The sequence below is a fragment of the Podarcis liolepis genome (assembly GCF_965112155.1).
Source record: "Podarcis liolepis genome assembly, chromosome: 3".
Taxonomy (NCBI): domain Eukaryota; kingdom Metazoa; phylum Chordata; class Lepidosauria; order Squamata; family Lacertidae; genus Podarcis; species Podarcis liolepis.
In genome coordinates this window covers 107,065,323-107,091,610 of record NC_139557.1, presented here as the reverse complement: position 1 = coordinate 107,091,610, position 26,288 = coordinate 107,065,323, and the positions used below count along the sequence as shown (strand labels likewise).

The window sequence follows — 26,288 nt, the reverse complement described above, 5'->3', positions numbered from 1 at the left end:
ATAGTTAAATCCAGTTGAATGAACTTGATTGTGCCCTTTGTATGCAAACCCCTCCTCGGTACGTCCCTGGACAGATAAATGCTTCCTCAGCATTTCTGAGGCACTGCTTAGAGAAACAATATTAAGCTGACTTTAATGCCAAACTTCCTTTTCCTGCATGCCAGATTCCACCGCTGGCAGACGAACAAACCAGCGAGCTGCAGCCACAGCCCATGAAAGCAGCGAACTTTTCAACTCTCCGCTGTAGCGGCTCCTTTCAGAACGGCCAGATGGGCAGCCATTTAGTCAATGAAACCATCCAGCCCACAAGAAAAGAGCATTATGCACATTGCGTATGTAAAGTAGGAATGAAACTCTAAATAAAATACTTCTGGGCAGCCACCTTGGCTGAAAACAGCCCAGTCCTGGCATACAGCCTGCCTCCCATAATTTTCCAGTCCTTTACCATAAAGTTAACCAGCCCTCAGAGCACATAGGAGACTGCCTATTCCAGATCGGACCATCTGTGCATCTGGCTCAGAACTGTCTACAACAGGGATGGTGAACCCGCTGGGCAAGAGCCACAGCGTAGCCAAAGAACATCTGCTTTGCATGCACAAGGTCGCAGATTCAGTCCCTGGCATCTTCTGGCCAAGCTGTGAGAGACTCCGGCCTGAAATTCTGGATAGTCACTGCGACATAGAAAACTATAAGTGGAAGGCAGTTTCCTATGTTTCCGGGTGCCAGTGCATTCAGCACACCATCCAAGAAGAGTCACTCACTCTCGCTTGATCAGTGGATCTAGTTTAACTTAGTTGAATCTAGTTTTCGATGAAATCAATGGGCCTTAAGTAAGGTCTTCTTCCACAGATTCCACTGGCACTTCACTTCAGTTGGTTGGTTGGCAGCCGCCTGTCTCAGGAGACAATAGAGGACTGCTCCTTTGGGGGTGAAATCAAACCATTGGAGATTTACAGCACCTGCTGTGGCTGTAGAGACATGTTTTGTTGCAGCTGGGGCAGATGCATCATGGTGTTTCTTCTCTCTGTGTTCCTCCCAGAGATCATTTCTCCTATGATCATTGCTAAGGATACATGACTTAACTGTCTCAAGGCACTACGGTCATCTGCAAGGGATTCCCACATGGCAGGGTTCATGTTACAGTTGCAGACATCTTTGTAACACAGAGTTGCTCTGCCAATGGGCCTGGTGTCTTAATAATTGGCTCTCATGCATTTGAGAACTCAATCAGGGTTCCAGGTAACATGAAACAGCTGTAGGCACACACCTGTGCCTGCATAGGCTCTGTTCCAGGCATAGGCAAACTTGGCCCTCCAGGTATTTTGGGACTACAATTCCCATCATCCCTGACCGCTGGTCCTGCTAGCTAGGGATCATGGGAGTTGTAGTCCCAAAACATCTGGAGGGCCGGGTTTGCCTATGCCTGCTCTATGTTTGCTTTGTACAAACATCCACATGAAAGGCAAAAGGGGAACACATCTTTTAGGATGATGATTGTCATCTGCATGTTTTATGAGTATTAAAAGTATTTTTTTTAAAAAAAAAAATCTGTCTAATATACTGGGACACCTTTTTAGTTGACCAAAAATGTCTTTGCAGTGTAATCCTAACTGTATCTACTAAGATTTAAGTCCCACTGAGTTTAATGTGACTTACTCTCAGGTAAGTGGGGTGAGGATTATGGCCATAATCAAATTAACTAGGAGATGGTCTTCCACATGTTGCTGAAGTACAACTCTTAAATTATTATGGGTTCCTCGGGTCCCATCAATTGGTTAGTTTCACTGCTGTAGCATTGTCAAATGCTACTTTTACTGCAAATCAAAATCATAAGACCTGGTGGGAACACAACTGGGGAGTTCAGACAGAAGATGAAGATTGGGGGGGGGGGGATCTGGTCCAAGGTCCCATAGACATCTATTTTGCCTCGAAGAGGGAACTCTCCCTGAAAATAGCACATAGTTGGTACTTAACACAATGATTCATTCCTATTGTACGTGGGGGTGCTTCACACTTAGGCTGGAGGGGTTGCCAGGATGCTGGGACATACCAGCATAAGTGATGGAACTGCCCAAGGTAAACTGGCTCAGGAGGAACTGCCCAAGGTAAACTGGCTCAGGACAAAAGTATTTTCTGACATCTCACTGATAACTGGACAAGCAATTCATCCCTCCCCTTGTCTGGATCTTTGATTTGTTTGCAGATTCGGATCAAGACCAGAAAAAAACAAGGAATTGATTTTGCATCTTTCGATAGCAGTCCAGGACACAATTGTAGGTTTTGGAAAAGCTTATCTTCTTTTTAAAATAAAAATTGCAGTAGTTTTGATTTAGAGCATGGAACCCTTTTGTAATTATAGACCACAGATCCTTTTCCTCCTGGTATGTTTTGTTGTTCATTTAGTAAATCACTTAGCTGTATTCTATACCTCTTTATTGGCAATCGTGACAATTTACCTTTAAAAAACTTATTTTTTCGTTATTTCTTTTTTAAAAAAAAATGGGAGGGAAAACCTTACAATTCCCATCAGTCACAGCCAGCATGACCAATGGTGGGGATGATGGGAATTGTAGTTCTGCAACATATTAAGGGCCAAAGATTCTCCACCCCAGGATTAAGCCAACCCCATTAAATGCTGCAGCCCTGGTTTTGTCATTTCTGTTTCCAGTTGTTTTGTTGTTTTTAAATCTATATGTTATTTGTAAGTTGCGGTGAGACCCTTTGGGGTTAGTTGGTGGGAAAATCAGTGTTATAAATAAATCATCCATTACAGTGGTGCCTCGCAAGATGAAAAGAATCCGTTCTGTGATTCTCTTCGTCTAGGGGTTTTTTCGTCTTGCGAAGCAAGCCCATTGAAGGATTAGTGCTATTAGCGCTATTAGCGGCTTTTCTGCTGATCGGATCAGCTGATAAGCGGCTTAGCGGCTTAGAAAAGGGGGGGGGGAACCAGCAGGAACTCGCAAGACATTGTTGTCTTGCGAAGCAAGCCCATAGGAAATTCGTTTTGCGAAGCACCTCCAAAACGGAAAACTCTTTCGTCTAGCGAGTTTTCCATCTTGCGAGGCATTCGTCTTGCGGGGCACCACTGTACTTATTTGGATCCTTAACATTTCTTTTAGCTTTGTAGCACTTGTAGCTGTGATGGGGGAGAGAAGGAACAGAGAAGTGTGGCTGCAATCATACACATGGAAATGTGCATATATTGTGGGATGCCAGAGTCCTGTGGCATCTTGAAAACAAATGGATTTATTGTGGCATTAAACTTCCATGGATTACAGCTTCTTCATCTAATGCATTTAGTGTTATTCCGTTTTGTAGGTCCACATATCTTCTTCTTGGGTGAGGCTTGTCAAAAGTGTTGCCGGAGAGAAATGAAATGCAGAAAAGTGCAGACCTTGATAATGGCATACTTAATATGGTGATTTACAAAAATGCTCTCAGTCTAGTCTGCAAACGATGGCATTGAAACTCCTGATGCATTTAAAGCACGTGGCTGCCAATCCGCTACTAAGCTCAGTCTAAGGTACAAAAATGGTGGGAGATGGAGTCCAGCAACGCCATACCTCCCTGATAGAGTGTCTGCCCTGCACAGGTGGTCGCCGGTTCAATCCCCGCTGGCATCTCCAGGTGGGGTTGGGAGAGGCTCCTACCTGAGACCCTGGCGAGTGGCTGCCAGTCAGTGTAGACAACACTCAGCTAGATAGACCAATGGGCTGACCTGAGTACTAAGGCAGCTTCCTATGTGTTCCTTGAAAACAGGGACTTGCTTTCCCACAAGGATGTAGCGAGGTGGCGAGTTAAACGTGCAGAGGATGGGGGCGCTTTTGAAATCCTACGATGCCCCTTGGTTGTTGTTTAGTCGTTTAGTCGTGTCCGACTCTTCGTGACCCCATGGACCAGAGCACGCCAGGCACTCCTGTCTTCCACTGCCTCCTGCAGTTTGGTCAAACTCATGCTGGTACCTTCGACAACACGGTCCAACCATCTCGTCCTCTGTCGTCCCCTTCTCCTTGTGCCCTCCATCTTTCCCAACATCAGGGTCTTTTCCAGGGAGTCTTCTCTTCTCATGAGGTGGCCAGAGTATTGGAGCCTCAGCTTCACGATCTGTCCTCCCAGTGAGCACTCAGGGCTGATTTCCTTCAGAATGGATAGGTTTGATCTTCTTGCAGTCCATGGGACTCTCAAGAGTCTCCTCCAGCACCATAATTCAAAAGCATCAATTCTTCGGCGATCAGCCTTCTTTATGGGGAAGCCCCTTTACAAACCCCAATAAACTCAGCCGGGCTTTCTTTCCGAGGCAACCCACAGGGCGGATCCAGATTCTCGCCGGCCTCCTTTGCAGCGGGGGCGGGGAGGTGGAGGCACCCCAAAGTTTTGCTGCGCCACGGCGAGCGCGGAATCAAGGCGCTTCGCGCAGCGCCTCTCGCTCATCCATCCTTCTCCGGGGCTGGGAGTCGTTTCCGCTGCCCCGAGTCACGTGCAGCTGGGGATTAAAGCCTCCTCGACGGCGCTGCAGCTTCGGGGATGGAGTCTGCGGGCCGGAGTCGAGTCGGGATCCCGCAACCGCCGGCAGTGCAGGAGCAACCAGACTCCGCAGCCGCGCAGCTGCCGCGCAACTTAGCCGGAGCCGCGCCCGACGCCGCGATGGGAGACTCGGCGCAGGAGGAGGTGACCCGCCCAAGACTGGTTCTTGCGCGACCGTGGCGAGGGGAGGAGAGGGGAGGTCTCCGCTTGGAGGGGCTGCATCGTCCACGTTGCTCTGCTGGTCCTCCTGCAGGCCCAGCCCAAGCCTGCGCAACTCTCTCTCCCCCTTTCCCCCCCTGGCTGCTTTGCTACTGCAAATGTTTCCACGGGCCCCCACTTTTTGGAAACGAGAGATCCCTTTGCAGCGCGCCTGCTTGCACCGAGCACCAGTTGCTCTAGCAAGTCGTTATTTTTCTTGGGGTGTCCCGTGAGTTAGGGGGAAGAGTTTGCCCACTTCTGCAGCTGTGCCTCTGGACAGCTAGTTGTGTGGCATCTTCAGCAACTTTTCCTTCAGCTCCATGGCGCACAAAAGCTTCTCCTGCGTAAAGGGGCGTTTGGGTGGGCAGGAAGGCACGCGTGCAAACTTAAAAGGTTGGCAGAGACTGTTGCTCTGCTGGCCTGGCTGCTGCTTCTCGGCCAATGTGCCGAGAGCCTTTAAAAAAAAAAAAGCTGAGCGAGGCGTTTTCGTCGCATTCCTTGGCAAAGGCGAGATCCGTTATACACGCAGAGACACAGCAGCTGCTGCCTGGGGTGGAGCAATTCAAGGGGTACCTGCGGTATCCTGCAAGCAAAGGTGTGTCTTGTTGGGATGACTGGTGCCTTATCGACACCCATCGAGAGTCCAGCCCAGAAGGCAATCTGGCCTCTGATTTTCCCATCACAGTCCAACTTAGGATGGCAGTTCTGTTTCAGAGGCTGTGTACAGTACATATTATGGGCTGGAAATGCAGTTTTTTGTTGTTTAGTCGTGTCCAACTCTTCGTGACCCCCTGGACCAGAGCACGCCAGGCACTCCTGTCTTCCACTGCCTCCCGCAGTTTGGTCAAACTCATGCTGGTAGCCTTGAGAACACTGTCCAACCACCTTGTCCTCTGTCGTCCCCTTCTCCTTGTGCCCTCCATCTTTCCCAACATTAGGGTCTTTTCCAGGGAGTCTTCTCTTCTCATGAGGTAGCCAAAGTATTGGAGCCTCAGCTTCACGATCTGTCCTTCCAGTGAGCACTCAGGGCTGATTTCCTTCAGAATGGAGAGGTTTGATCTTCTTGCAGTCCATGGGACTCTCAAGAGTCTCCTCCAGCACCATAATTCAAAAGCATAAATTCTTCGGCGATCAGCTTTCTTTATGGTCCGGCTCTCACTTCCAAACATCGCTACTGGAAATGCAGTTAGGTTGTTCTTTTTCTCAATTTGGATCAAAACTGGGTCTTTTAAGTGGGGCAGGAATGCAAAAGTTCATAAGAAACAACCGGACGGAATTGGATTGCGGCTAACGTTGTGGATGCACGGCTTCCCAAACCAGAGTATGGCTGCAGAGTAAGTGGGCTTGTGTGCACAGCCATGGTAGCTTCATTATAAAGAGTCAGACCATTGGCCCATCTGTTCATCCAGCTCAATATTGTCTGCACTGGATGGGGGGGCTGCTATCTGGGGTTTCATATGGGGGAACATTCTCAGCCCTCGCTGGAGATGTCTGGGGTTGAACATTGGGAACTTCTACTTGCAAAACTGCCACTGAGCCACAGCCATTCCCAACAGCTGATGGAAAGACTTGATTCATAAAGGCAATAGGTGTTCCTCTTCTCACATTATTTGATGGTGATCAATGCATTAGATTTCCAACCCCGTTTTGCTTGACATACAGTGGTACCTCGGGTTACATACGCTTCAGGTTACAGATTCCGCTAACCCAGAAATATTACCTCGGGTTAAGAACTTTGCTTCAGGATGAGAACAGAAATTGTGCTCCAGCGGCGCGGCAGCAGCAAGAGGCCCCATTAGCTAAAGTGGTGCTTCAGGTTAAGAACAGTTTCAGGTTAAGAACAGACCTACGGAACGAATTAAGTACTTAACCCGAGGTACCACTGTACTTGGGCTGTGCCCAAGTTCTGCTCAAAAGAGGAAACTATGAATTTAGATAAACTAGATTGGCTTCTTGGTCATATCCTTGTTGTTGTTGTTGTTTAGTCGTTTAGTCGTGTCCGACTCTTCGTGATCCCATGGACCAGAGCTCGCCAGGCACTCCTGTCTTCCACTGCCTCCCGTAGTTTGGTCAAACTCATGCTGGTAGCTTCGAGAACACTGTCCAACCATCTCCTCTGTCGTCCCCTTCTCCTTGTGCCCTCCATCTTTCCCAACATCAGGGTCTTTTCCAGGGAGTCTTCTCTTCTCGTGAGGTGGCCAAAGTATTGGAGCCTCAGCTTCACAATCTGTCCTTCCAATAAGCACTCAGGGCTAATTTCCTTCAGAATGGTTGCGCTTGATCTTCTTGCAGTCCATGGGACTCTCAAGAGTCTCCTCCAGCACCATAATTCAAAAGCATCCATTCTTCGGCGATCAGCCTTCTTTATGGTCCAGCTCTCACTTCCATACATCACTACTGGGAAAACCATGGCTTTAACTATACGGACCTTTGTTGGTAAGGTGATATCCTTACTGTTATCAAAATGAACATAAGAGCATCCCTGCTGGTTCAGGCCAGGTTCCTGTCCTCTCTGTAGTCAGCCAGATGCCCATGGGAAACCTGAAAGCAGGAAATGAACACAGGTGCATCCCCCTCCCTGCAGTTTCCAGCAACAGGCATCTTTAGGATGAATACTCTCACACAGAAGAGGACTCTGGCAAAGCAGTTTCTCCTGTGACTTGAGCTGTCCCTCCTGATGGAGAAAGCAAGGTTGTTTTCCGCAAACCCTTGCAAGGAGAGCGTACTTGGGGCTTCCCTTACCAGGTTTCAAAGGTGCTTGTTAGATGCACCCCATCCTTAATAAAATCTTAGGTGGAAGCTGTAACTTCAGTCCAGGCAGGATCATGCCAGCTTGATCAAGGAGCAGCTCCCCTATGGAGAAAGGCTGTAGCCCATGCAGCTTTTTAGTTTAAATAAATGTCTTTAAAGTCTACCTGCTTTTTAGTTTAGAGCAGATGCACCAGGTTGTGCCCAATGTTGTGGGAGCCATCATGCTTGTGTGACCCAGTATACCTGAAGGAGGGTCTCCACCCCCATCGTTCTGCCCGGACGCTAAGGTCCAGTGCTGAGGGCCTTCTGGCAGTTCCCTCATTGCGAGAAGCAAAGCTACAGGGAACCAGGCAGAGGGCCTTCTCAGTAGTGGCACCCGCCTGTGGAACGCCCTACCATCAGATGTCAAAGCGATAAACAACTACCTGACATTCAGAAGACATCTGAAGGCAGTCCTGTTCAGGGAAGTTTTTAATGTGTGACATTTTAGTGTATTTTTGGTCTCTGTGGAAGCCACCCAGAGTGGCTGGGGAAACCCAGCCAGATAGGCGGGGTACAAATAATAAATTATTATTATTATTATTATTATTATTATTTATTCAAGCACACAATGATGTCCCTGTGTGTTGGGAAGAAGCCGAGAGGATAGCTTTAAAGAAGGATTAGACAAATTCATGGAGCAGAAGCCTCTCAGGGGCTACTTCCATGGTATGTGTGGGGGTGTGTGGGGGGAGATTCCCACAGTTGTGTTGCATGTCTGAGGTGCTTATAGGTGGTGGGTGTGGTCTAAACCACTGAGCCTCTTGGGTGTGCCAATTGGAAGGTCGGCAGTTCAAATCGGTGTGACAGGGTGAGCTCCTGTTGCTCTGTCCCAGCTCCTGCCAACCTAGCAGTCCAAAAGCATGCCAGTCCAAGTAGATAAGTAGTTACCACTGCAGCGGGAAGGTAAAAGGCATTTCTTTGCGCTCTGGTTTCCGTCACAGTGTCCTGTTGTGCCAGAAGTGGTTAAGTCATGCTGGCCACATGACCTGGAAAAGCTGTCTGTGGACAGACGCCAGCTCCCTCGGCCTGAAAGCGAGATGAGCGCCAAAACCCCTTTGACTGGGCTTAACCATCTGGGTCCCTTACCTTTACCTTTTACCCTTTTTTAGGAAGATAGGGGACTGCCTTATATGGAGTCAGACCATTGGTCCATCTAGCTTAGAACTCTCTACACTGTCTGGCCACAAGTCTCTATGGTTCCTGGCAGTGGTCTCCCACAGACTTCTTGAAGATGCTGGAGATCAAACTTGGGGCATTTTGCATGCAAAACAGATGCTCTACTATTCAGCTATGGCTCTTCTCCAAGACACTTTTCACAAGAGGCCCCAGAAGGGCAGTGCAACTGCTGGGATGGTCCCAGAGTCCTGCCCACTTGTCCTCTGCAAACTTCAGAGGGTGGCTGGGGCATCTGGGTGTTGCATGTTGCATCAGAGGCATGATACACCTGTGAGGAGGATACCACCAGCTCCATGTTTAGGAGAAAGGATGATATTCATTATTCCTGCCAGAGGGGTGCACTCATTGCAATGGCGAATGTTGCAGTGGACCCCTGACTTTGACATTTGCCACACTGGAGATCAAAACAAACTTTCTTTTAAAGGGGGGCGGGGCTTCACGGCTTGGCTTTAAAGGAGGGTTTTAAAAAATTATCTGTGCAAGAATGGGCAGCTTTGTAACCTAAGTAGGGACACTGTGGGACTTGTTTTAGTTCAGCCCGCCAACATTTGGGGTCACATTGGGACATACGAAATGTCACTTTTGTTGCAACAATGCTGAAGTCCCTATCCGACTCGACTGTGGCTTGTCTCAGAGCAAGTATTTTGGAGTGCTTGGCCTTCACAATGTTGCAAGCCCAGAGCAACCTCATTGTCTGGCTTGACATGTAGCCAAAGCTCTTCTCTGTGGAAGTTGTGCTCAAATTATAAGCGTCATTGCCAAAGGATACGGGGAGACCAGTGAGAGGGGCAGATTGTCGCCTGGTATTATGGAAAGCAAAAGGACTCCTCTCCTTGGCAGTTGCCCATCTTCTTTTAACGTGTGCAACGTACTAGATTCCTTTTAAGGTGTACAATGTACTGGATTCCCCCTGCCCCCTTTGATCTTAGTCGGAAGAGCTGTAATCAAGTAATCTGTTATGCTTGGAACAAGCTGTTTCTTGTGAGATGACAACTACTTAAAAGTTTTAAACAGTTACCCATTGCATTTTAATAGCCAAACAGTCCACTTGAACTAAACCTTTGACAGCGTTCTGAATTGCATAGCTCTTGCTGACAGATGGACGTACATTCTGCCACTCGATGTCTTACTCTGTGACCTCTGAACCTGGGAAGCACATGGCTGGTGGTCTGCAGGCCGTGATCCGAGTGACGTGGCAAACAATGCCAAGCTGTGTGCGCGCACACATTGTGGACTACTAAAAGGCTGGAGCTCTTTTCTCTTGTCCTATGACCCTACGTATACTGGCTTTCAAATAGTCTTTAGGCAGTGGGAATACTGAGCATGTTAGCAAAATTCTTTCTATGCGCTGTTGTATAAGGACATACGGTGATGATGGAGAATGGGCAGGACTATCTAACTTCCATGTATAACTATGATCAGTGCCGGATTTCTGTATAAGCTAAACAAGCTATTGCTTAGGGCCCCACTCTCTTGGGGACCCCCCCAAAAATTAAAGGAAAACAACCTGGATGTACATTTCCAAAATATAAGATAAAAACAAAATGGCTTTAGATACCTGTTAGGTCCATAAATTACCATATAGCATATATTCAACACAAAAAACAGCGGCAATTTGCTGTTGACATATAAAGGGCCCCATTACCTTCAGTAGCTTAGGGCCTCATCAAACCTAAATCCGGCCCGGACTATGATTCTGCAGTAAGGTGGAGAAGAGGTAAAGGAGCTGTAGGGCAGAGGTGGGGGGACTCGAGGGCTGCATTTCCTAACAGGGAACTTTCTGGGGTCCGCACAACAGTGGCAGGCAAGGCCAGGCCCAAATATAGACAGAGCAAAGAACAATTGGCTGCACTCCAGCCAGGGACGCAGGTGGCGCTGTGGGTTAAACCTCAGAGCCTAGGGCTTGCCGATCAGAAGGTCGGCGGTTCGAATCCCTGCGATGGGGTGAGCTCCCGTGGTTCGGTCCCAGCTCCTGCCAACCTAGCAGTTTGAAAGCATGTCCAAGTGCAAGTAGATAAATAGGTACCGCTCCAGCGGGAAGGTAAACGGCATTTCCGTGTGCTGCTCTAGTTCGCCAGAAGTGGCTTAGTCATGCTGGCCACATGACCCGGGAGCTGTACACTGGCTCCCTTGGCCAATAAAGCAAGATGAGTGCTGCAACCCCACAGTTGTCCGTGACTGGACCTAATGATCAGTGGTCCCTTTACCTTTACCTTACATTCCAGCCACATGAAAGCTAAAGGTTTCTGTTCCACATGGAACATGTGCGTGCATCTCTTTGAAAATGCTCCATGCAGGCAAGCAGGAGGCATTATCCCAGTTGAAGAAAACAGACAGACGTAAGTGGCTGGTCAGAGACGGGCATGCGAAGGTGCCATGCTAACGTCCCAGAAGGTGGGATGCTGTTGCTTACTAGGGAATGGTGAGTTCAGCCCAGCACTAACACCCTGGCAGGAACACCAGATCAGTTCTGCTGGTAAGAACATAAGGAGAGCTTGCTGAATCCGGCCAGTGGCCCATCTAGTCCAGCATCTTGTTCCCACAGTGAACAACCAGGTGCCACAGTGGGTGACCCCCCAGGCAGGGCCCAAGTACAAGAGAGCGCTCCCTCTTTTTAGCAACTGACATTCAGGAGCATGGCTGCCCCCGACAGTGGAAGCCAAGCATAGCCATAATGACTAGTAGCCACTTATAACCTTTGGCTATGGGAAGGAGAGAATACCGTATTTTTGCTCTACAAGACGCACCAGACCACAAGATACACCTAGTTTTTGGAGGAGGAAAACAAGAAAAAAAATATCCTGAATCTCAGAAGCCAGAACAGCAAGAGGGATCGCTGTGCAGTGAAAGCAGCAATCCCTCTTGCTGTTCTGGCTTCTGTGATAGCTGCGCAGCCTGCATTCGCTCCATAACACACACATACATTTCCCCTTACTTTTTAGGAGGGAAAAAGTGAGTCTTATAGAGCAAAAAATACGGTATATTAATTGCAGTGTATTCCTCCAGATGTTCACCCATGTGAGACAAACAGAGGTTCAAAATCCCATCCTTGGCAGCAAAATTAAAAGCATAAGATCTAGGCTGTCAAACCTTGTTTTGAGCAAGTCCATCTATGAAGTCATCTTAAGTCATCTTGTGAATTAAGTCTGAGTGTGGAGCAGTCAAAGTGCAGCCGTGTTGAAAATGTATTCCCTCTTTACAGCAGAGTCTTCTCCTGGCAGCAGCGTATGTGTATGATGCCCAGTACAATAGGAACATCCCCTTTGATACCTCTCCACGGGCAGTCAGGTAAGTGCATGGTTTGGGGGCGTCATGCTGAACACTCTGGTGCACGCTGCAAAAAGTGTGTAAGGTTGCTGAAATGTGAGAGTGCCTTGGCTTCATTAATTTTTCAGGCTGGGTGTGTTTGTGTTGTGTTTAATATTAAATAATAATTTATTATTTATACCTAGCCCATCTGGCTGGGTTTCCCCAGCCACTCGGGGCGGCTTCCAAAAAAATTATTAAAATACAATATTCTATTAAACATTTAAAGCTTCCCTAAACAGGGCTGCCTTCAGATGTCTTCTAAAAGTCTGGTAGTTGTTTTTCTCTTTGACATCTGGTGGGAGGGCGTTCCACAGGGCGGGCGCCACTACCGAGAAGGCCCTCTGCCTGGTTCCCTGTAACTTGGCTTCTCACAGCGAGGGAACCACCAGAAGGTCCTCGGCGCTGGACCTCAGTGTCCGGGCAGAACGATGGGGTTGGAGACGCTCCTTCAGGTATACTGGACCGAGGCCGTTTAGGGCTTTGAAGGTCAGCACGAACACTTTGAATTGTGCTCGGAAATGTAATATTAAACCTTGTGCAGTAGCGTAGGTAGCCAGGGACCGGAGGTGGTCTGCACCGGATGGGGGGGGCAGTCTGTAGGGCGGTATGGGAGTCTTAAGTGTGGCACAGTGGCTGCTACGTGGGGGTTCGGATTCTGGGCGGCAGGTGAGCTTGTGGGCGGCACGTCAGTTCCTTGGCTTTTAGGGTGCTGCAGGAGGGCGGAGCCACTTCCTGTCCTGAAATCGGCCGTTGCCCTAAAATAGCCAGGTCATGGTGCTACAGTGGTACCTTGGGTTACAAACACTTCAGGTTACAGACTCTGCTAACCCCAGAAATAGTACCTTGGGTTAAGAATTTTACCTCAGGATGAGAACAGAAATCGCACGCCAGCAGTGTGGCGGCAGTGGGAGACCCCATTAGCTAAAGTGGTACCTCAGGTCAAGAACAGTTTCAGGTTAAGAATGGACCTCCAGAACGAATTACTGTATTTTTCACTCTATAAGACGCACCCGAACATAAGACACACCTAGTTTTTTGAGGAGGAAAACAAGAAAAATCTCTCCATCTCTGTGCAGCGTCTCTCCAGCAAAGCGGGAGGAGGAACAGAAGGGGCTCCGTTTCTCCTCCCGCTTCGCTGAAGAGGCGCTGCGCAGCTCTCCCTCTCTGCGCAGCGCCATTCACTCCATAAGACGCACACACATTTCCCCTTACTATTTAGGAAGAAAAAAGTGTGTCTTATGGAGTGAAAAATACGGTAAGTTCTTAACCCGAGGTACCACTGTACAAGCTACGTGGAATGAAGATGAGGCCTGTGCTGCTGTGGTTGTCTCAAAAAGTGTATTTTTGGGGTTGTGGCACAAATGTGGCTAATAATGCTGTTTTTGAGCAAGGTTGATACTGAAGATTCGTCTTGTTGTTGGTTTTCTCCAGAATGAGGCTTTATGATTCCTCTAGCAGCCTTGTTCCCAGCACTGCTCAAGAAGTTTCAGAAACAAACAGAAGTGCCGTGGTAACATTGGTTGGATAAAAATCAGTGTACTTTTGAAAGGTTTGGCCCATCGTCCCGATTCAAAACGGCATTTGATTGTATCCAAGCATAGAAGAAAAGTGGTTCCTTGAGCTCGGCAACCATCGTGCAAAATTTGGATACAGTATCTTTTGTGGTGTCCAACGACATAGCAACAGACAGATAACTTCCTTTATTTCTCCAATAGATTTTATTAAAGTTCGAAAAAAGATATCAAAGGTGGATGTTGGATACCCAAGAAATGAATCTAAATAAAAACACAAACTCAAAAGAGGAAAAGAAAAAAGGGGAAAGAAAGGGAAAGGGGGGGGGGAGAGAGAAAAGAATATAACTTCTGATTCTTTGTCTGTTAGCTATATATAGAAAATTATTTCCAACATCCACTCCAGGATAATACCCAATAATTCCACTTTCTATAAACCAATATTTTCTTCAATCCTCAAATCCAGATATCACAAGTTCAATGTCTTTTTCACACGAAAAGTCTATAAGGAATTTCCAGTCAACAATGATAATTATTTTCCAAAATATAGCAGAAAATACCCAGCATTGCTCAGGAATGCTGAGAAACAAAAAAACACACATAAAAATACTGAGATTTATAAATGGGTAGTATAATGTGTTGGTTTCTAGGGCTGCGCTTTACAGTTCGCCAGCAACTTTTGATCCTTGTATGTTTTAAAGTCCCACCTTGTTTTCAGTGACTGCAAGTTTTATTCAATCGTTTCAAATATTGTGTTTTGATGCGGTAACCTGCCCTGGGACCCTCAGGAGAGGAGCTTAGAAGTAAATGAATAATAAAATCCTAGAGGGAGGTCCTGGTGGTTTAGAGCAGGCTGTAAATATTCTCCCTGCTGCTGTTGCCGCCACAAGAACTGCGCCTGCTGGAGCTAGAGGTCATTTTCCAACCGAGGTTCTCAGTTGCTTTTCCGACTTCTCTTCCCAGACTTTACTATCTGTATAACCACTGGACTATGCAAGGAGCTACCTACTTCTTTATATTTGTAGACCTCGCCCTTGCGCTGTTTGAGGAGCCAGCTGTGTACCTGCTGCCTTTCTTGGTAAGCTTTCATCATCATCATCATCATCATCATCATCATCATCATCATAATTAATTTATTATTTATACCCCGCCGATCTGGCTGGGCTTCCCCAGCCACTCTGGGCAGCTTCCAAAAAAATATTAAAACACTATAATACATCAAACTTTAAAAGCTTCCCTAAACAGGGCTGCCTTCAGATGTCTTCTAAAAGTCTGGTAGTTGTTTTTCTCGTTGACATCTGGTGGGAGGGCGTTCCACAGGGCGGGTGCCACTACCAAGGAGGCCCTCTGCCTGGTTCTGTGTAACTTGGCTTCTCGCAGCGAGGGAACCGTCCTCGGTGCTGGACCTCAGTGTCCGGGTAGAACGATGGGGGTGGAGACGCTCCTTTCAGGCAAATTGGGATGGCTAATAATTCCATCCTGATGTTGGAGGCTCAATAAAGTGTGTGTGTGTGTGTGTGTGTGAGTGAGTGCCTTAATCTAGAATGATTAACTTTGGCACAATTCTGCATATAAGAAACTTTACTCTCTCTCTCTCTCTCTCTTTTTAATAATAATAATAATAAATTTTATTTATACCCCACCCTCCCCAACCAGAGCTGGGCTCAGGGCAGCTAACACCAGTAAAGTTACAGTGAAAACATAATAGGGGAAAAGAACCAGGTTAAAATGCAATTTAAAATGCAGCCGCATTTTAAAAGTAGCCCATCGATCAAGACCATAAGGGGAGGTAAACATAAGGGTCAGACTGAGTCCAAACCAAAGGCCAGGCAGAACAGCTCTGTTTTGCAGGCCCTGAGGAAAGATGTCAAGTCCCGCAGGGCCCTAGTCTCTTGTGACAGAGTGTTCCACCAAGTCGGGGCCAGTACTGAAAAGGCCCTGCATTAAGAAATACCTTTTTATGTGTCCTGAATCTTCTGACATTTCAGCTTTACTGATTGGCCATGAGTTTTAGTGTTATGAGAGAGGAAGAAGAACTTTTCCCACTTTCTCCATTCCATGCCCAATTTTATAAACGTCTTATGTTACCTCTTACTCCGCTTTTCCCCAATAGGGTTTCCCAAACTTGGGCCTTCAGTTGTTGTTTTTGAACTACAACTCCCATCATCCCTAGCTAGCAAGACTAGTGGACAGGGATGATGGAGGTTGTAGTCCCAAAACAGCTGGAGACCCAAGTTTGGGAAACCCTGCTCTAAATTAAAAAGTCCCAAAGGCCACCACCTTTCTTCCTAAAGGAGTTGCTCCACCCCTTGGTGGGTGGCTCTTTTCAAAACCTTTTTTCTACCATTTGAGTGTATCCGTCCTGTCTGGAAACCGTCTGCAAAATATGCAGGGCAAAATATCCAGACTTCTGGACTGGGTTAATTAATTCTCAAAATACTTCATCATGCATGTGATCTTTCATAGCTTCCCACCTAATTAAAATGTCCTGCTTTTGCATTGAAGTCTGCATATATTGTGTTACCCACAGACGTTTATAAAACACCATGAGTGTGTAAAAATGCAGCACTCGATCTGCATAATTCCATATTAATTTGTATTAACATGATCTATTTTAGGAAACAATCTTGCTCAAGATTTATTTAAGGAACAAGGTGACAATATCTTGCCAAATGTGTTAATTCTGTCCTCTGACCTGCTTCCATATGTACAGCCTCTGTTCTCCCTGACAATGGAATGTTGCTGTTTTTACTCTCTGCCCTCAAAAAAGAAAAAGAAAAAAAAGAATCTCAAAACATTACCAAAATGTACATTTTAAAAAAGGATTTTTAAAACCCCCCTAAAACACTCTATCTATCTATCTATTTATCAATAAACTACACACACACACACACACAACAGATCCCGCTCCACCCCACTAAAAATTAAGAAGATGACTAGGATCCAAAGGCCTGGGTGAAAAAAAGAAAAAGAAAATATTATTATGATTATTCCAAACACGTATTCAGTTTATTAGCTGCTGTTTTCCTGCTGCAGCAACTCAACATGATTCATTGATTTGGGTAAAGGGGATATGTGTTGGCATTTACCAGCCAAAATGTTGGCTGTAATGCTTTTTTGCCTGTTGACATATATGGGTTTTTATAAAGAATTAGCTAGACGTGTCCTACTGCAACTGCCAGTGGTTAGCAATAACAGTAAAAGGAACCTGCGTGCTTTTGACAGTGGGCTTGTGGAGACAACCACTGGGCTGATCACCATCGTTTCCTGTTTGCCACTTTCCCAAGGGGAAACTGTTGAGTCAAACCTCTCTCAGACCCAGCATGTCTGTTCCAGCCTAGTTGTTTTGTTTGTTAAAAGCCCATCTCCTTTTAAGCTGCTGCTTTTTCCATTCCAACAGGTTACCTCGCTGACCGAAGTCTTATGCCTTCTGGTTTTCTTCGGTAGGCTCTTCCATTTTGCACAAGTCACCCCTCGCGACGTGTTCTGGAAGGATACAAAGAACATCTGCATCATGATAACCATCCTGGTCAGTTGTAGCTCATGGCTCCTTCTGCGAGTCATGGAAGGAGCAGTAGCTTAGCAGACTGTTCTTCTGAATAGCACCACCTTCTGCTGCTCCCAATGTAGCAATGCCATGCTCAGTCTAGCCTGCAGTGTTGCTAGATGCCGTTCAACTCGCGCTATTCTGCTTGTACAATTTCATACTCCTCCAGATTATAGCGTAGCCATGATGCCTTCACCAAAACCACATTTCAGTGCAGAAACCTGGGTCCAGGGTACCTTAAGAATCTCCTGAACCTTCATATTCCAGCTGAGAGCATCTGCAGGAGTGTCTGTGGTCATCCGCTGAGTTAGTGAGGCTCGTTTGACAACAACGAGAAACTGAGCTTCTAGTGTCATTGGCCCAGTCCTGTGGAACTCCCTGCCAATAGAAATTCAGCAGGCGCCATCTGCGCCAACTTTTAAATGGCTGCTGAACACTTTCCTATTCCACCAGGTCTGTGCAGGCAATTAAAAATACATCACCCACAATGGTCAAATGATGTTCTGTTTTTAATTTCTTTTGCTTTTAACTTGATTTTATTGTCCATTGCTGTAAACATCTGCAATATGTTTTTATGATAAATATTTTTTATAAACACAGTCGTACCTTGGAAGTTGAACGGCATCCGTTCCGGAAGTCTCTTCAACTTCCAAAAGTTGGAAAGCCAAAGCACAGCTTCTGATTGGCTGCAGGAAGTTCCTGCAGCCAATGGGAAGCCGCGGAAGCCCTGTCGGACGTTCGGCTTCCAAAAGAACGTTTGAAAACCAGAACAGTCACTTCCAGATTCCAATCATTCGGGAGCCAAAACGTTTGAGAACTAGGCTGTTCAAAAACCAAGGTACGACTAAATAAATAAACCTGGCATCTTTTGTTCTGTATAAGTAGAGCCAATCCACATCTCCTCTGGCTGTTTGTTTGCACCAGACAGAACTATGAATTGGCTTCTAGAGCCCTTCATTCCTCCCACAGGCTCCTCTAATTACAATGTTGTTTGTTTGGTTTGGACCACTGCTCCTTGAATTTCAGAGGTACCTTCTCTCCTCACTTCCCCCCCTTACCCAGATGACTTTGGTTGACCTGATTGTCTTCGGAGCTCTTAGAATCTCAAGCATACGTGGCGTCCGGTGGTCAAGGCCCTTGAGACCCATCTTCTTAATAAACTTTGCAGAAAGTCGCCAGGTAAGACTTTGGGGCCAGTGTTTCCATCGCCAGCAGTTCTATCCCAAAGAGATCCCCTAGTTAAATTAGCCAGCAACTCTAAACTGTATGGTGTGATATATATTGAAGAGAAGGGGCTTCAATTTTGTCTCGTCTGCCTGCTCCAGAGATCCAGCTGTAGAGTGCTTTCTGTTCTGAAACCATCTTCTGCTTTTTCTTTTCTCTATGCAAACAGGCAGGCTTAAGCCTGGCCTAGCTTTGGGGAAGCGGAAACACGAGGTAAGGCATGGCTGGGTCCCTGAAAATTGGGGAATGGGGGTGGGGTGGGAATCCAATGCCGCTTCAAATTATTGCAATTCCAGGAAGGTGGTGGATTCTGAAACTCATCCTGAGTCGCTTCTGATGGCAACATCGGGGTGGAAAGAACAGTTCTGCGTTAATTACATTTTTTGCATCTCCTCTGCTTGGGATTTGAATCAATAATAATTTGTATAGTCAGGGAAGCTGAGATACCAGGGAACAGGAAGGCATGCTTTGGAAAAGTTCTGCTTTCAGAGCAAATTCCTACTGTTTCGGTTTAATGCAAAAGTGGGAGCTGAAGAAATTGGCAATGCTAATTGTTGGCTATTATAAGCCAAGTCTAAGGTAAAGGTAAAGGGACCCCTGAACATTAGGTCCAGTCGTGGCCGACTGGGGTTGCAGCGCTCATCTCGCTTTATTGGCCGAGGAAGCCGGCGTACAGCTTCCGGGTCATGTGGCCAGCATGACTAAGCCACTTCTGGCGATCCGGAGCAGCGCACGGAAACACCGTTTACCTTCCCGCCGGAGTGGTACCTATTTACCTACTTGCTCTTTGACGTGCTTTCGAACTGCTAGGTGGGCAGGAGCAGGGACCGAGTAACGGGAGCTCACCCCCTCGAGGGGATTCGAACCGCCAACCTTCTGATCGGCAAGTCCTAGGCTCTGTGGTTTAACCCACAGCGCCACCCGTATCCCCAAGCCAAGTCTAGTGCACTGAAATTGGTTGAAGCATGCACCGTTGTGGCTTCTTGCAAAAAAGGAAATGCAATTCTACTGAGGTTTTCAGTGCTTCTGCAGTATGCAGATCTCATGGGTGGAAGTGATTGGTTTGAGTTTTGCGGCATAGATGCACAAAGGGCTCACATGTGTTCTCACTACCAGAATCCAGCGCTGGGCCCTCTCTGGTCAGGGATGACAATGTTAACAGAGCCCAGGTACATTTGGGTCCTTCATCCCATCAGCCTGATTCGTACCTGAATCCTGTGATTGATTGGTATGTGATAAACAAGGCTGGTCCGTTGCCACATGAAGGCAGCATTGCCTCAACTTTGGGTTCTGTGCTGTTTACATGGAGAGCTGTTTGGTTTGAAAGCCTGGTTCATTCTCAGCCCAAACCATCATAGAATCGCAGCAGAGAACCGGCAAGAGGTGTCAGTAATCCAACTGGGTACTTAAAGGATAAGCGGTCTGGGAGTGGTACAAAAACTCCCAGGGGGTGCATACGGCCATCTCTGCTTAAGGCGATGGGAGCTGGAAGTCCTGGCATCCATAAGCCGTGATGACTTGGGCTAACAAGAGTCAGGAGTCCAACACCTGAGGTAGCCCAGGCTAGAGAAAGAGGATGTGATGTGCCATTTACATATCACACCTGTTGTGCTATACTTGAAGCAAATGGCAGGTGGCCTCTGTGCATCCCACAATGTTAAGGGAAGCTTTTAATGTTTAACAGACCACTGTATTTTAATACTTTGTTGGAAGCCGCCCAGAGTGGCTGGGGAGACCCAACCAGATGGGCGGGGTGGTATTATTATTATTATTATTATTATTATTATTATTATTAGGACAAGTTGGGGGGCAGGGATATGTCCCTTGTAGCCTGCAGTGCCTTACCTGCATATACTGCAGAGATTCAGTTTGTGCTGGAGGAGGCATATGTTCACGTTGTCTAAACAAGCATGCCTAAAACTGGGTCTTGACCAGATGTATGGTGCTCTGATGTTTGCTGTCTTTGTGATAAATGGCTCTTTTGAACACCGAGGAGAGCATTCATCTGATAAACTTTGCAGCTTTGGAACCAAGGGAGGGGGGCCTGGCTCTTGCACCCAGACAAATAATGGGGCATTCAGGTCTTCTTACTGGTGGGTCCATCTCTATATGTGGATGTTGGGTGAGGAAGGAATATAAACATTGCTGCTTCTCCTCCTAATGAAGGCCTCCCACTTCTTGACAGATCCGAAGAGCATTCCGTAGCATCCGGAACACTCTCCCGGAGATCACCTACGTCTTCCTGCTGTTTATGTTCAGTGTCCTGATGTTTTCTCTCATGGCTTTGAAGCTGTTTGGGGACAGGTAAGGGGACCGTCCTCCTCCCTCTCTTACTCTGAACCCAGAGGCTGCGTCACCTGCAAGGGAATGTCAGGAAATATCTCCTCCACCACCAAGAATCTCCTCCACCAACCCCAAGAATATTCAGCAAAATGGTACCCTCAGTTTTGCTGCCTGGAAGTAAGGTGGTTTGGGGTTTTTTTTATGAAGGTGTATTTTGTCTAGCTTCCTTTGCTCCACGATCAAAGCAACTACTCTATTCCGAACTTAAAAATGGAAAGCGTAATGCTGGTGGTCAACAAAAGAGGTTTTAAGACTGTCTCAAGGCAAATCTAAAAAAAATGTAGTATAAATTCTGACAACTGGGAAACACTGGCCTGCGAGCGCTCCAGTTGGAGAACAGCCTTTACCAAAGGTGTCGTGGGCTTTGAAGACACTCGAACTCAGGACGCAAGAGAGAAACTTGCTAAGAGGAAGGCACGCTTGGCAAACCCTTACCATGATCAACTCCTGCCCAGAAACCTATGTCCCCACTGTGGAAGGATGTGTGGATGCAGAATTGACCTCCACAGTCACTTACGGACTCATTGTTAAAACCGTGTTCATGGAAGACAATCTTACTCAGCTACGAGTGATCGCCAAAGAAGATATCTCTGTATGGCACACCGGTGGAAAAAGAGCCAAAAATGGATCTGAAAAACCACCCTTGAGCCATGTTATTTAGCTTACAGCCCCTTGAGCACATTGCTTGAAGTTCACATTGGCATCTTCTGTGACTCTGTTTCCCTCTCCTCTTTTCTTCAAGGAATCTGAAAACTGTGGAAGGTTTGCCGTATTTTTCAAATTACCTTGAAATCGTCTTTGACATGTATGTGCTGGTCACCACAGCAAATAGCCCCGATGTCATGTAAGTATCTGCCTTGATCTCCACATGCTTTTAATTTTTCTTGTTGAGCTTTTAGTAATGGGATGTTTTCCTGGTGTAAGAGGGACATCAGCACCACCTTGGTGATGTGACAATCTACCGTACTTTTCCGTCTATAAGACGCCCCCATGCATAAGACGCCCCCTACTGTGGGGGGCTCAAATTTAAGAAAATGGGGGAAGATGGCACAGAGTTGTTTAGCTATTTTTGCAGAGGATTGCCCAGAGTTGTGGGGGGGGGGAGATGCCAAACCAAATATCACTTACCCAACTGGCAAACGCTAACAATTGCAAGCGAGGAAGCCAAATTGCCGAAGCAGCAGCCAATCTAAAGCAGCCCTTTACACATCCACAAATAACTCGCGCACCTGACAAAGCAGCAGCCAATCAAATCAGCCCTTGCCGCATCCGCTAATAACCCACCCATTTGATAAAGCAGCAGCCAATCCGAAGCAGCCCTTGCTGCCGACACCATTCACCCAATCGCTGGATCCTGCTCCCGGATGCAACCAATCGCCCATCCCCCCTCTGCACTACCCATGTATAAGACGCCCCCCCCATTTTTTACTTTATTTTGGAGTAAAAATACCCTCGTCTAATACACAGAAAAGTACGGTATTTTTCTGAAATGCACAATCCACTGTTCAATGGCCAATCGGCAGTCCCAGGAAAGCTTACAAAGTTTAGTGGTTTATATGAATCCAAATATCGCAAAACTGCTAAATATTATATACACAGCAGACGAGTATAGGATCGGTTAGTTCCTAGGCTTTTCTTACTTTCTCGGTGGTGATGGTACTCCTCTCTTATAGGATGCCGGCTTATGACTTCAGCTGGTGGTACTGCCTGTTTTTCATAGTCTATGTTATTATCAACACCTACATCTTCATGTCAGTCTTCCTGGCTGTTGTGTACAACAATTACAGAAAACACTTAAAGGTAAGCCCTGCCGAGGAAGGGATAAGAGATAAGTTGCAATTTTAGCTGAATCTGGGGGAAACCACTTGAAGCATATCTGTTGTGTTGAGCTATTTCAACTGCTTTTCTTCGGTTTTCTCGTTGCAAACAGCTGGAAGTCTGTAAATTTTGATAATAAACCAAATGTGCAATGGAGGTTGAATAGGTAGGACTGGGGGAAAGACCCCTCTGCCTGACACCCCAGTCAGGGCAGACAGTACTAAACCGGGTGTTCCTCTTAAGTATATATTTGTATATATATATATTTTCCCACAGAATGAGATCCGCAAACTTGCTTACATGAAACGCCGCAAGATGATAGAAGCCTTCAACCTCCTGAAGGTGAAGGAGGAAGCAGAGTTTGTCGTCAAAGAAGACCGCTGGAAGCGGCTTGTGAAACTGGTGGCTCCCGACATCAGCACATCTCACCGAGAGCTCTTGCTGCGAATATGTGACGAGGAGCAGAAGGGCTTTGTGGGTGGGTAACAGCAGACTCAAGCAGTGTGGCTGGGAGATGAGGTTGCCAGGGCAGATGAGAGGGAGGAAGGATAGGGGAAGGGGGTGGACTTTGGCAATGTGGCACCCTGAGCAAGGACAAAATTTGGCGCCTCCCCCAACAATATTTCTTATTTTCATGCCCTCCTCCCTCTTAACTTCCATTCTGCGCGTGCTTTCAAATGCACCATGCGCTAGTTGCAGCAGCTCAATCGCCCATCTGACCAGGGCCTAACTTTGAGTAGGTGTCAGGAGCTCGGCCTACACTCGAGTAGGACCCTGACAGAGACACATGCCCGACTGGCATGTTCTCTCCCTCCTGGTCTTTCGTTCGGGAGCTTTTGGAATAATTAATGTTCAGAGTAGTTTTTACAGTTATAACAAAAATTACTGATTTGGTTATACTATTAGAAATACACTGACATATAATTATGAAATTAATGTGAGGTTTAATAAGTTAATTGTTTATATTTGGACAACTTTTCTGCTGTACTTTGATGGAAGGAGAAAAAATAATCATTTCCTTAATAACAATTTAAACAATTTATTTAACTAAAACAATAACATTATATAGCATATGTATCCATGTTTGTTAACTGATGTGGTTAAATGATTTTTTTAAATTTAAAAAATACAACCTTAGACTGAGTTTTAGCACACATGAATAACTTAAATCCTTATTTCCTGATGAATAGCCTTTGGACAATAATGTAACTTAAATAGAAAACTACCTTTAGAAAGATTTTTCCTCCAAAAGCATTTTATTTTAAATTTCTAAAAATCCAATTTAAATTAAAAAATCAATTTTTAAAATTTATTTTTTAAATAATTGATTTTTATCCACCCTGATATTCAGTTAATCTGCAGCTGCCTTTACTTTTCTCTTATGCACATCTGGCTAGAAGACCTGGCCAAATCCAGATTGCTGCTCTTCTCCTGTAGGTTTATGTGTGGGGCTTGTCTGAATTGTTGAGTTTTGGCCTAAGCAGCTTCTAAATGAGTCCCTCCCTGCCTCTCTGGCATTATTTCTGTTTGTGGCAGACAAAAAATCTTTTGTGCGTCTGGCTGATCTTCTGAATATACAAGTGATCACCATGAAGCTCCACAGCCACCCCCTGGAGGTCTGGATTCCCCATGTGTACAACTCTGCTCCTAGCCTCCTCCTGCGCAAGATGGTTCAGCACAAGTAAGTCTGAATCACTTGCCTTTCCAACAAAGGGCTTCAGGTGCTTACAGAATTTTAATATTTTGTTGGAAGCCGCCCAGAGTGGCTGCGGAGGCCCAGCCAGATGGGCGGGGTATTATTATTATTATTATTATTATTATTATTATTATTATTATTATTATTCAGGTGACCCTGAGCAAATGCTCTCACCTGCCCACGGGGCCATTTTGGATGGTGCACGTGGCTGGACAGTAGTACTTTGGGTTTTCGGGAAAAATTTATTCGAAACGAACAAGTTTGGTTGGTAATTAACCCGGCGAACATCTCCCGCAGGGTATTTGTTTGGATGTATGATGTCATCATACTCATCAACGCCGTCTTCATTGCATTGGATGAGGAGAACCCCCTCATTTCCTACGCAGAGTGGGTGTTCCTCAGTCTGTATATTGTCGAGATTCTTCTGAAACTGTACACCTACGAACCCAGAACCTTTTTTGCAAGGAACCAGTTCTGGAACTGGTAAGTAAATTCTTTTATTTTTGTCCCTCCGCGTTATGAAGAAGCCAGTAGTTTCTCATTCTCCTATATTGACTGGCTCCTCAGGATTTCCAGACATTTCCAGTGTTATTTGGAGTGGCCAGATTGAACCTCTGACCTTCAGCAAGCAAAGCACATGCTCTACCACTGAGCTATGGCCCTGTCTATTAATATTGGCTCAACGCTCAACTCCGACTCCACACCATATGTTTAAAGCACTCTCATGCCACTTTAAGAGTCCTGGCTTCTCCTAAAGAATCCTGGGGAGTGTAGGGTCGTAGAAGTGCTGAGAGTTGTTAGGGGACCCCTCACAGAACTACAATTTCCAGCAGCCAAACTACAGTTCCCATGATTCTTTGAGGGAAACCATGACTGGTATTCCACAGTGTACATAGCTGAACTCTGGAATTTGCTCTTACAAGAAGTAGCAATGGCTACTTGGATGACGACTTCTTTTTTTTATTATTATTATTATCATCAACAACAATAATAAATTTATTATTTATACCCCGCCCATCTGGCTGGGTTTCCCCAGCCACTCTGGGCAGCTCCCAGCAGAATATTATTATTATTAATAATAAAGCAATAAAACATCAAACATTAAAAACTTCCCTAAACAGGGCTGCCTTTAGATGTCTTCTAAAAGTCAGATGTTGTTTATTTCCTTGACATCTGATGGGAGGGCGTTCCACAGGGAGGGTGCCACTACTGAGAAGGCCCTTTGCCTGATTCCCTGTAACCTCACTTCTTGCAGTGAGGGAACTGCCAGAAGGCCCTCAGAGCTGGACCTCCGAGGTCCAGATGAGACACATTCAGGGACAGAATAAGGCTGGGTCCTGCCTCCACTACTGGAGAGATAGTATGCTTCTGAATGCTAGTTGCTGGGGATTGCAGATGGAGAAAGTGCTCAGCTCCTTCCTGCAGGATCTGGTTGGCCACTGTGAGAACAGAACACTTGACAAGATGGGCCTTTGGCCGGACCCCACAGGACTCCGAGGTTCTCACAGGTGACATGAAAGTCATGGGAGATTAGACCAGCCTCTTCACCAAGCTGGAGCTCTCCAGATGTTTTGTACTGCAATACTGGCTGGGGCTGATGCAGCTGTCATCTGGAGGGTGCACTAGCTTGGTGAAGGCTGGTGGAGATTGTAATGGGCAGATGACTTAAAGTCACACTACAGTGGTACCTCAGGTTAAGAACTTAATTCATTCTGGAGGTCTGTTCTTAACCTGAAACTGTTCTTAACCTGAAGTACCACTTTAGCTAATGGGGCCTCCTGCTGCCGCCGTGCCGCTGGTGTGCAGTTTCTGTTCTCATCCTGAGGTAGAGTTCTTAACCTGAGGTACTATTTCTGGGTTAGCGGAGTCTGTAACCTGAAGCGTCTGTAACCTGAAGCGTCTGTAACCCGAGGTACCACTGTAGTCCAATTGTAGTTGCGGGTACCTGAAATGCAAGTCAAGCCCACAGGGTCCCCAGATGGACCCTATCCACCATTCTTGGGTCATGCTGTGTGGAATGTGGTTTGTGTGAGCATCATGGCGGAGCAGTTGGGTAGTGTATGGTAGTCAGGAGAAGCACATCAGGAGTTATTCACACTAACGGAATAATAACAAGTGGCTGGGGAAACACATTTGATTTCTTTGTGGA

General features: G+C 46.4%; 1 protein-coding gene and 1 long non-coding RNA gene across 4 annotated transcripts in view; one reads left to right on the top strand and one right to left on the bottom strand.

Annotated features, from left to right (window-relative positions):
• The window catches only part of LOC310702567 (two pore channel protein 1-like), a 43,256-nt gene that overhangs the window by 7,283 nt on the left and 9,685 nt on the right, over nucleotides 1-26,288 (top strand). Inside the window, exons 1-11 of one of the 3 annotated variants that reach the window (XM_083494335.1) lie at nucleotides 4,201-4,668; nucleotides 11,897-11,979; nucleotides 14,475-14,589; nucleotides 16,912-17,040; nucleotides 18,121-18,237; nucleotides 20,468-20,586; nucleotides 21,368-21,469; nucleotides 22,299-22,425; nucleotides 22,720-22,921; nucleotides 23,980-24,124; nucleotides 24,437-24,622. In XM_083494335.1, the coding sequence (XP_083350461.1) occupies nucleotides 4,525-4,668; nucleotides 11,897-11,979; nucleotides 14,475-14,589; nucleotides 16,912-17,040; nucleotides 18,121-18,237; nucleotides 20,468-20,586; nucleotides 21,368-21,469; nucleotides 22,299-22,425; nucleotides 22,720-22,921; nucleotides 23,980-24,124; nucleotides 24,437-24,622 (1,469 nt within the window). In that variant the 5' untranslated portion in view covers nucleotides 4,201-4,524. Of the gene's footprint in view, nucleotides 1-4,200; nucleotides 4,669-11,893; nucleotides 11,980-14,474; nucleotides 14,590-16,911; nucleotides 17,041-18,120; nucleotides 18,238-20,467; nucleotides 20,587-21,367; nucleotides 21,470-22,298; nucleotides 22,426-22,719; nucleotides 22,922-23,979; nucleotides 24,125-24,436; nucleotides 24,623-26,288 lie in introns of those variants that run through there. The other 2 variants (XM_083494334.1, XM_083494336.1) reach the window with 2 other exon arrangements.
• LOC310703009 lies at nucleotides 16,911-21,811 on the bottom strand. Its single transcript, XR_014523888.1, has 2 exons — nucleotides 21,754-21,811; nucleotides 16,911-16,997 (listed from the first exon to the last, which is right to left on the bottom strand). It is a non-coding gene; the product is annotated as an uncharacterized lncRNA (long non-coding RNA).